The sequence below is a fragment of the Sorex fumeus genome, unplaced genomic scaffold, assembly GCF_029834395.1.
Source record: "Sorex fumeus unplaced genomic scaffold, SorFum_2.1 ptg000233l, whole genome shotgun sequence".
NCBI classification, from domain to species: Eukaryota; Metazoa; Chordata; class Mammalia; order Eulipotyphla; family Soricidae; genus Sorex; species Sorex fumeus.
The window spans coordinates 2,340,077-2,350,737 of NW_026606290.1; the positions used below are offsets into that span (position 1 = coordinate 2,340,077).

Sequence of the window (10,661 nt, forward strand, 5' to 3'; positions counted from 1 at the left end):
GGAGCTGGAAGAGCCCCAGAAAGCAAACTGCCAGTTCACAGGGCAGGGTCTGAAGAATTGTGAAAATGATGATCAAGTTACTCCTAAAAAGTGCCACGGGGGTGTACTTTCGAGATTTAAACCCAAAAGCTTTGTAACTGCTCTCACGGTGATTCAATAAATAAAATTATAAAAAATGAAAAAAAAAAGTAAGGTGGAATTCATGCCCAATTCAATCAGCTAATCAGTGGCTGAATAAATAGCAGTACTCCTACATTAAAAAAAAAAAGTTGGGGGTATGGTGCCGCCAGCAGGTCAATCTGTACCTGTGAGGCGAGTGCATCAGCAGCCTGATGGCGCCTTTGGACTTCCAGATACCCCAAAATTGCTGCTGTGCCTTTGGCCAGACTCCAAAAACTTGGGGCAAAGTTTACCAAGAAAGTAAACGGCCAAAAGTTAGGTATGTGGGAAACACACCCACAAACCACCTCCAGCTCAGCTATATAACTGGAGGCATGGCCTCTCTGGTTCCTGATTGAACTGCTTAATGGCCATGATCCCAGAGACTCAGAAACAAATCTCGAAACCCAGCGGCTTTTGGCAGAAATGCGATCAGTTCCTGTAGTAGGTTAACAGTGCGGGGACATTCCAGGTGGGAATAGGTTTCATGCCTTGCCTGTTCCCCCTGGCGGCCCAGTGGCCGCCATCCTTCAGAGGCCACTGGACAGTCAGGTTTGGGCCCCCAGTGACAAGACACGCAGGGCCTTGTGGGATGGGGGGAAGCCGGGCCTGTCCTCCCCACCCCAATGAGACCCCAAGTCATCGCCCACGAATGGCCTCTCTGGCTCCTGATCAAGCTGCTTAATGGCCATGATCCCAGAGACTCAGAAACAAACCTCGAAACCCAGTGGCTTTTGGCAGAAGTGCGTCCGGACCCCACAGTACGTTACTGTCGCCGGGCCACCCCAGGGAGGAAAGGGTGTTGTCACTCCGCCTGCGCCCTCTTGATGGCTCTGTGGCCATCATCCTCCAGAGGCCATTGGACAGTCAGGCTTGGGCCTGCAGTGACGAAACTTGTTGGGCCTCGTGGGATGGGGATGGAGCCAGGCCTGTCCTCCCCACCCCAACGAGACCCCAAGTCATCGCCCAGGAACGGCCTCTCTGGTTCCTGATCAAGCTGCTTAACGGCCTTGATCCAAGAGACTCAGAAACAAATCTCAAAACCCAGTGGCTTTTGGCAGAAATGCATCCGAACCACGCAGTACGTTACTGTTGCCGGGCCACCCCAGGGGGGAAGGGTGTTGTCCCTCCACCTGCTCCTCCTTGGCGGCTCGGTGGCCATCATCTTCCAGAGGCCATTGGACAGTCAGGCTTGGGTCCACAGTAACGAAACTTGTTGGGCCTCACAGGATGGGGGTGGAGCCAGGCCTGTCCTCCCCACCCCAACAAGACCCCAAGTCATCGCCCACAAATGGCCTCTCTGGCTCCTGTTCAAGGTGCTCAATGGCCATGATCCCAGAGACTCAGGAGCAAATCTCGAAACCCAGTGGCTTTTGGCAGAAATCCTTCCAGATTTAAGTGTTAAAATTTCAGAATTTCAAAACCACATGGCCCTACTGCAGCCACACAACATCATATGTTATTCATAACCAGCAATAGAACACAAATTGTCTACAGTTGCCTTTTCAGCAGATCTGAGTGTTGGGGTAAAATCTCAAATAATAATGGTGGGTCTGGTGTCGAAATATTGAATGTGATCAAAGTAGAGAGAGAGTAATGTGGAAATCATCTGCCCCACAGGTAGGGGGAGGGTGTGGGATGGGGATATACTGGGGTTGTTGGGGGTGGAGAACGGGCACTGGTGAAGGGACGGGTGTTTCATTGTATGACTGAGACTTAGACCCAAAAGCTTTGTAACTGCTCTCAAGGTGACTCAATAAATAAAATTATAAAAAAAAAAAAGTAAGGTGGCGTTCATGCCCAATGCAATCAGCTAATCAGTGGCTGAATAAACAGCAGTACTCCTACATAAAAAAAAAAAAAAGTGCCGGGGTTGAGGTTGGGGCGGAGAAATAGTACCGTGTGCAGAAGGCTTGCCTTCCGCAGAGAACCCGGGCTCAATCCCTGGCACCCATGTGGTCCCCAAGCTCACCACCGGCAACTGCTGAGCACAGAGCCAGGTGTCGGCGCAGAGCTCTGCCAGGTGTGGTCTCAAAAAACAAACCAAAACAAACCAATAAAAAGTAGTAGTCACCTTTATACTTTTCAACACCGCAGATACCTGGTTTGCTAACACTGGTGTTATCATTTTATCACCACCCCCAGGGGCCCCGGGGGAGCCACCCCATTGTGTCATTAGCGGCCAGCCTGGCTGCTGGACACCTGGTTTCCTCTGCTCCATAAACGTGTGATTCTGAGCTGTTTCTGCTTCTTGGCCATCTTTTCCCGGCCATGTGCAGGCAGTCCTAGGCCCCCGACAGCCCTCAGCTCTCGGCGGCCCAGGAAGTTTCCTCTTGGGCCTGTGCCTCTGTCCATCTTCACGGCTGTGGAGACTGATGTCAAATTTGCAGTGCGAGGAGTCGAACCCAGAGGCTGTGCAAGGCACACGCTCAGTCCATCACGGAGCCAACCTCCCTGGCCCGAGTCGCAGAGTTTGGTTTGGATTTTGGGGTCACACCCAGCAGTGCTCAGGATGGACTCCTGGCTCCGTGCTCAGGGAATCACTCTTGGCAGGCTCAGAGGACCCTGGGATGCCAGGGATTGAACCCGGGTCAGCCGTGTGCAAGGCCAACGCCCTCCACGTGGTGCTATCACTGGGGTCCTGGAGCATTTTTTCGACTTGCGTGTGAAACCTGCGATCCAGCCTTCAGAGCTTCCTGTCCCGGGCAGGAGAGCGTCGCCGCCTCTTCTCACTTTCGGCACAGTTCTGGCTCTGGAACCTTCTCGTCTCGGTGCCCTGTGGGGTCCTGGGCCCGTCCAGACCAGGGGGAGGCTGCTGGGTGCCCAACTCGGGCCTCAGGCTCTCAAGCTGTGTGGCCACCCGGGGAGCAGCATCCTCGATGGCCTTCTGGACGCTGTGCAGGTCCCATCGGCCGCGCGGGAGGGCCTGGGCCAGTGTGAAGCAGCCGTCGCGCGTGCGCCGTACCTGCGAGCACACGGCGCTGCTCTTCAGCTCCAGGCCCACCTCGTGCACCAGGCGTCGCAGCTCCTTCTGCGTCTCATGCATGCACTGCACCTCTGCGGGGACACGCCGTCAGGGGCCCGGAGGCTGGGACACAGAGCCCCCCCCCACCCCATCCTGCAGGAGAGCCGGGCTCAGTGCAAAAGGGGAGGCGCCGCCCACGACGGGGAAGACAGGGAAGGAAGCAAAAAGGGGGGAGCAGAAAAGACACAGAGGGGCTGGAGCGAAAGCAGAGCGGGGAGGGCATTGGCCTTGCACGCAGCCGACCCGGGTTCGATTCCCAGCATCCCCTGTGGTCCCCCGAGCACCGCCAGGAGTGATTCCTGAGTGCAGAGCCAGGAGTAAGCCCTGAGCATCTCCGGGTATGACCCAAAATGCAGGAAAAAAAAGAAAAGAAAAGAAAAGAAAAGACACAGCCGGAAGTCAGTGCCACGTAGCTGCACCGGGAAGCCTGTGGCTGGTTTCCTGTTTGCTGTGAGGGCAGGAGACACCTGGGCGACACTAGGTATGCTCAGGGCTGAATCCCGGATCCGGGGCCCATTGTATTATCTCTCCCATCCCTGTTTTTTTTTTTTCTCCCAGAGTGGAGATTGTGGCCACACCTGGCTGTGCTTGGGGACTGGACCTAGGGCTGGGGGTTGAACAAGCACTGGCGGCAGGCACAGGAGTAGGGTCAGGGCCCGAGGCGTGGAGCACTGGGCAGCGGGAGGCCGGGCAGGATGTCTGCTAAGCTCTGGTGCTCGGGAGGGGCCTGGGGTGCTGGCCATGGCGGTGGGGCTGACCCAGGCCAGTGTCGGCCAGGGCTGCGCCACCCAAGACTCCCCAAACCCGGGGTCCCGCCCTACTGCTCCAGGCCCCGGGGCCACGTACCTAAGAGGAACTCGGGGGGCGCGAAGTGGAGGCAGCGGATGCCAGTCACCAGCATCGGGGATGGGGACAGGGGCCGGATGAGGCCCCGCACGGCCATCTCGTAGGCCTCCTGCGTCTGCAGGTCCAGGTTGGAGTACCTGGGGGTGGGGAGGGGGGGCGGGGAGGCGCTGAAGTCCAGCCGGAAGCTCCTAGGGCCTCCAGCACCCACAGCCTCCCTGCCAGCCTTCTCCTTGGGCCTCCGGCCCCCCTGGGCTCTGCCCGGTGTGCACAACACCCCACCCCCCGTGTTTCCCCTCAGGCATCATCTCCTCCCCCAGACAGCCCAGGACTCAGGAGCACTGTGGGCACCCGCAGGAGACCCACTTACATCACCAGCGCTTTCTGGTGGGAGCCTTGGACCATGGCCAGGATTCGGTCCAGCTTCTCTCTGGTCACGTGGTCTGGAAAAGGTGGGGGGCAGGTCACAGTGAGGGGGAGCTAGTCAGCACAGAGACACGCTGATGGGGCAAGCCCTGCTCCGCCCAACCAGCCCTAGCCCTCCCTGAGAGCCCCCTAAGTCTTTTTGTTTTTTTTTGGGGGGGGCCACATCTGGTGATGCTCAGGCATTACTCCTGGCTCTGCTCTCCGGGATCACTCCGGTAGGGCTGGGGACCCTGTGGGGTGCCGGGGATGGAGACTGGGTCAGCCAAGTGCCAGGCAAATGCTTTCCCTGCTGTGCTGCCGCTCGGCTGAGCCCTGGATCTTTTTTCTTTTGAGTCACACCCGGCAATGCACAGGGGTTACTCCTGGCTCTGCACTCAGGAGTTACTCCTGGCGGTGCTCAGGGGACCATATGGGATGCTGGGAATCAAACCCAAGCCGGCCGCGTGCAAGGCAAACGCCCTCCCCGCTGTGCTATCGCTCCAGCCCCTCATCCCTCCGTCTTCCACCAGTCCGCCTGTCCATCCATCCATCTGTGCATCTGCTCTCCATCCTCCCCATGCCCCACTCCTCCCATCATCCATCCTCATCTGATTCCCCCTCCGCCTGCCTCCCATTCACTCCTCCTTCCCCATCCCCCATCCCCCAGACTCCTGCCCCCCTTCACCCTCCCCGCCTGTGCTCTGGGTGCCCACGGGGCCAAGTTCAGGCCGTTTCTGCTATGCGGGGAGCTGGCAGCGATGCACCACGAAGTCTTTAGCTGGTCACTACTGAGCGCCCACCCAGGTCATGGGTGAGGCCGGAGGAGCTGCCTTGGGGGCAGCAAAGATACAGATCATGCCGGAGAGGCAGAAGGGGGATCCAATGGACCCCTGGCTAGCCCGAGCTGGAGCCCTGCGGCCCCCTTGGGGAGGAGCCCAGGCCCCGGCCCGTGCTCACCGTACGTCGTCCGCTCCAGTAGCCTCCCGTCCTCACTGAAGTCGTCGGTGGCCTTGCCCAGGACGCCGCGGACAGTGTAGTCCTGAGGGGGGAGGGGCAGGGCCAAGTTGGGGCATAGGAGGGAGGTGGGCTGGAAGCGGGGGCGGCGGGTCCCCCCGCGGGGAGCTCGGCCTGGCACCCCCAGTGAAGGACACAGCTCCCCAAGCCGCAGTGCCCACTGCTTGTGTCGGGATTCTTATGCTCTCTTTTTTTCTTTTTTGCTTTTTGGGTCACACCCGATGATGCTCAGGGGTTACTCCTGGCTCATGCCCTCAGGAATTACTCCTGGCAGTGCTCAGGGGACGATATGGGATGCTGGGAATCGAACCTGGGTTGGCCGCATGCAAGGCAAACGCCCTGGCCGCTGTGCTATCGCTTGAGCCCCTATATTCTCGTGTTTTCTTTGGTTGGGGTGGGTGGGGGCAGTGCTCCGCAAAGGGACAGCTGACACAGCCCGAGTCACACGGGTGGTCTGGCTGCAGAACACGCGCTCAAGGCCACAGTCGTGGGCTTCCGGGGACCCGACTCTGAACTGGGACCCCCCTGTTTGGGGAGAGGAGAGGTCACAACCCAGCTGGGGCAGAGCCTGAGGCCAGCAGCGCACTGCCCACTCAAGGCCGAGGGCAGGGCTGAGGCGCCACAAGGACAAAACCTGCCCCGGCCGAGTGATGTGGGGGCGCTGTGTGTGGAGAGGGTGTGGACCCCAGGGGGCCATGCGGGCAGAGCTCCCGGGGAAGGGGCCGGGGAGAAGCAGGGAGCCCCCAGCCCTACCCTGGTGACGTGAGCATCGTACAGGTCAGTGAGGAGCCTGCATCCGCGTCCCACGCCGAGCACTGGAAGGGACAGACTCAGGTCACACGGGTTCGAGCGGTGGAGAAGGGGGGGCTCCTCCGTGGCACCCCTGCAGCCGCTTGCACAGATGCCCGCCCCTCAGGGGCCCTGGCAGCACTTGGCCCTTGGGGTATCCTGCAGAGGAAAGGGGCAACGGGCTGGCACAGGGCCAGCTCCCAGGCGCCGGCAGCACAGCACAGCAGGAGGCGGGGGGCAGGGGGACAGGGCACAGGGCACAGGGCCACCAGGCTGGGGGGAGCCCTGCCGTGGGTCCCAAACAAACCAGACAACCCCCATGGACACCAAAGAAAGGCCCGGTTAAGGAGCACGGCCCTGGCCGACACCCATCACGCCGGAAAGGGGCTTCCAGGGAGCAAGACAAGGGAGAGGCGCCACCACTGATGGATGAGGGGACCTGGTCACCGCCCGAGCTGGGGACAGGATGGCTCAGGATCCAGGGCGTCGGGACCCCAGGTGACACCCAGGTTCCCGAATGTGTGGGATGGGGTGAGCCCATATGTAAGCGGGCGCAGAGGGGGGTATTCCCAAACACGACTCGGTGCCCCAGAGCCTCAAGCCCCGTATCCGGGAGGCCAACGCAGTAGGCCTGGAGGGGCGGCAAAGACTGGACACAAGGGCCGAGCACAAAGGGTGAGCACAAAGGGCTGAGAGCAAAAGGTAAGGAGCCAAGGCCGGGTGCAAAGGGCCGGGTGCAAAGGGTCAGCTGTGAAGGGTCGGGGGCGACTTTGCATGTGGGATGCCCACACACCATCCTTGACGCGGCTTGGAGATCCCCCTGCAGAGCTAGGAGTCACCCACGGCTTGGAGATCCCCCTGCAGAGCTAGGAGTCACCCCCAGTGCGACCAGGTGTGGCCCCAAATGGAAACCAACAGTACCCCCCCAAACCCCCAAAAAGGCTGTGAAGGCGAACACGGGTGCTAGAGGCTTCGCAGCACACATGAAACACCCCCCTGGTTAAGGTGGGGGCTGATGACGCCCCCTTCCACCAGCCAGTCACCTCCCACTGACCAGACCAGGGGCAGGGAGAGGAGCCAGGGACATTAACTGTGTGGATGTCCAGTTGGCTCCTGCTGGTCCCGATTGACCCCCGCCCACTGCAACCCCAGGTGGTCCCACACCTACCAAGCACCCCCGAAGCCTGCGGGTCCAGCCGGTGCCCCACGCCAATCTTCAGGCTGGTGAAGGCTGGTCCACAGACTGTGGAGAGAGACAGTTTCTGCCCTAAACCCCACCAGGGGGTGGCTCTGGGCTGGGGGTAATGCACACTCTTGGGGATCCCCACCATGGAATGGGTCACCCAGACTATGGCGGTAGTCGGGGGCGGGGGGGCCCGTGTACTGCCAAGGGGCTCCCACCACCCACCCACCACCTCTTACTGATGTCCTGACACCCCCAGAAGTGTTCCAAGAGACGAGATCTACTGTGAAAATGGGGTTCCCTGCCACCGGCTCAAAACCTGGCTGAAGATAGACGGCCGTCAGGAATGAGGGGGACAAAGAAAGCCCCAAGACTAAAAGTCCTGGAGTGGAAGCAATCGTGCATCGGGCAGGGTGCTTGCCTTGCAGCGTCTGACCTGGGTTCGATTCCTGGCACCAGATATGGTTCCCCGAGGCCAACAGGAGTGATCCCCAAGCACAGAACCAGGAATAAGCCTTTTGGGTGTGGCCCCCAAACAAAACCAAACCAATAAACACAAAAAAGACTAAATTCCTTGTCTGTGACACCCCTAGCAATGCCCCTCAGATCACGCAGATGCAATTCTGGGGGGAAATGCTTTAAAGCCAGCACCCCGGGCTGGAGAGTGAGACAGGGGTTAAGGTGCTTTTCTGGTACACCCTAGACCCTGGTTTCGAATCCCAGCTGAGTTCCATGGGTGTGGCCCTGGAGGTTACCAGCACTGCTGAGGGGGCCCTATAACCCTTGCGGAACTGCATCCTTGGGTGCATGCACTGAACCCTGCATAGATTGGATGACAACTACAGGAAGTGTCCCTGGGCCTCAGAAGCACCACTGCGAGGCAAAAACAAAAACAAACAAACAAAAAAACAGCTTTAAAAGCAGCTTGGGGAGCTCCCTACTGGGGTCACCCACACCCCAACTCCTGCATCATCTCTTCTCTGCTGTCTCTCCTGCGGCCTGTGCCTTGCTCTAGGGCACAACTTTCCTTCTTTTTGGGGAACTATCCTCCTTCTTCCACAGTTCCTGAATTTTAACATAGTTCACTGTGTCATCTCTGGAAATTGCTTTTTGGATGAAGAGGCCAATCTGACAGCGCTCAGGGTTTACTCCTGGCTCTGTGCTCAGGGATCACTCCTGGCAGGGCTCAGGGGATGCTAGGCACTTCCAGGGATCAGGCCACATGCAAGGTGAGCGTCTTAAACCTTGTGCAAGCTCTCCAGACCCTAATTTTCCTCCTTTTAAAAGATTAGCTTTGGCTGGGGCGATAGCACAGCAGGGAGGGCGTTTGCCTTGCATGCGGCTGACCTAGGTTCAATTCTCAGCATCCCATATGGTCCCCTGAGCACCGCCAGGGGTAATTCCTAAGTGTAGAGCCAGGAGTAACCCCTGTGCATCACTGGGTGTGACCCAAAAAGCAATAAATAAATAAAAAAGCAGCCTACATGCCATGGCTATTATGGTCTGAGAAAATGAATGTTCTAGCCCCTCATTTATTCTCTTAGTGTTTATATGTAGAACTGCACCTACCTATTTTTTTCTCAATGTGTGGTTAAAAACATTAGAACCTGGTGTTTTCCACCTGAGATCTTTTTTAGGGGGAATTATTTTTGGGATCACATCATGCTCAGGGATAAATCCTGGCTCCGGGGACCAGATGCATGCCAGACACGGACCCTGAGTCAGCAAGGCCTCAGCTCTCAGACCCCAAGAAAAAAATGCTTGACCTTCTTTTCGATATATTTGTGAATAGAAAGGTGAGTGTTTTAAACAAACAAACAAACACAAACACTGTCCTCCCGTTGTTCATCGATTTGCTCGAGCAGGCCTATTAAGGTCTCCATTTTGAGACTTGTTGTTACTGTGTTTGGCGTATTGAATACGTCACAGGGAGCTTGCCAGGCTCTGCCGTGCGGGCGAGATACTCTCAGTAGCTTGCCGGGCTCTCCGAGCGGGTCGAAGGAATCGAACCCGACTTGGCCAGGCTGGCTACCCACAAGGCAAACGCCCTACCGCTGTGCTATTGCTCTAGCCCCGGTGTTCTAAAATCATTTATAATTACTGAAACTTATTTTGCTGTTGTGGCTTTGGGGCCACATCTTGTGGTGCTCAGGGATCACTTCTGGCAGTGCTCAGGGGACCATAGAGAACCCTTTTCAGCTGCATGCAAGACAAATACCCTACCCCCTATACTGCCGTGCCAGGGCGCATGTTCTGGGGGGGGGGTCACACCTAGTGTTGCTCAGGATTTCCTATCTGTCCCCCCACCTTGACACGAGCCTTACCCAGCGGGTGGTTGGTTAGAGAGGGCACACTGGTGGCTGTGAGGGTCAGCTCCTTCTTCTCGCTGCCCTCCACGGGACCCAGCAGGAAGCGCACACGCTGTTGGGCGACAGGCGGAGGGGCCCCTGCGTTGAGACCTGAGCACAGACAAGGAAAGAAGAGTCTGGTCCATTCTGGCAGAACGCCAGGCCGAGGGGGGGGGGGGGGGGAAGACCTGGGGGCGTCTACAAAGGCTGGAGCCAGAAGCAAGCCTGCCGCGAAGGAAACAGTGACAGCAGCTAGGAAACACACGCCGGCAAGGCGCGGGACGGGCTCAGCAAGAAAGCGCAGGGCTTGCATGCAAGAGCCCTGGGTTTCATCGCCGACACAGGGAAAAAGCAGGAAAGGAAGGACCAAAGGCGGAAGGCAGAAGGGACCTGGATTCAAATCCCGCCTCTATCACCTAAGAACCTAACAGGACAGCTGAAGTTTTTTTCGGGAAAGCGTGTTGCAAAGGCTGCTGAGCACAGAGCGGAACGTGCACGTCCCAGGCCACCCAGTCACGTGGCTCGTTTGGCAGGACCTTTTCAGAGGTTCCAGGCGCTCACCCTTCAGAAGCTGCAGCTCCACGGTATCCCGCAGGTGCTCCCATTTCAACCCGGGGGGTTTGTAGGCCGCGAAGAGCCCGTGCAGCCTGGCCAGGCTGGCGGACCCCATTCCTGAGGCCCACGACGTAGGGGCAAGGGACAACAAACGGACCTGAGCGGAAGTGCCGTACGGCCCCGCCCCCCCGCGGCATCCGAAAACAAGGGCGCCGCCATGCCCGGCGCCGGAAGTGAGTCTCTCTTTTAGAGTCCCGGCTGGGAAACCCGCAGTGAGAGAAGAAAGGGTCCGGCGCTGAACGCTCCAAGAAAACTATGTTTCGTCTTCTTTGGAGACCGA

At 58.3% G+C, this 10,661-nt stretch overlaps 2 protein-coding genes across 2 annotated transcripts in view; one reads left to right on the forward strand and one right to left on the reverse strand.

Annotated features, from left to right (window-relative positions):
- The window catches only part of SWI5 (SWI5 homologous recombination repair protein), an 80,884-nt gene that overhangs the window by 24,236 nt on the left and 45,987 nt on the right, over positions 1-10,661 (forward strand). The gene's annotated exons all lie outside the window — the stretch shown is intronic.
- Positions 2,232-10,490, reverse strand: TRUB2 (TruB pseudouridine synthase family member 2). The gene is made up of 8 exons (XM_056108812.1): positions 10,328-10,490; positions 9,743-9,877; positions 7,404-7,478; positions 6,200-6,261; positions 5,390-5,471; positions 4,398-4,470; positions 4,031-4,167; positions 2,232-3,216 (listed from the first exon to the last, which is right to left on the reverse strand). Exons 1-8 carry the CDS (start codon positions 10,434-10,436, stop codon positions 2,846-2,848), a joined length of 1,044 nt encoding a protein of 347 aa, XP_055964787.1. The 5' UTR covers positions 10,437-10,490; the 3' UTR covers positions 2,232-2,845.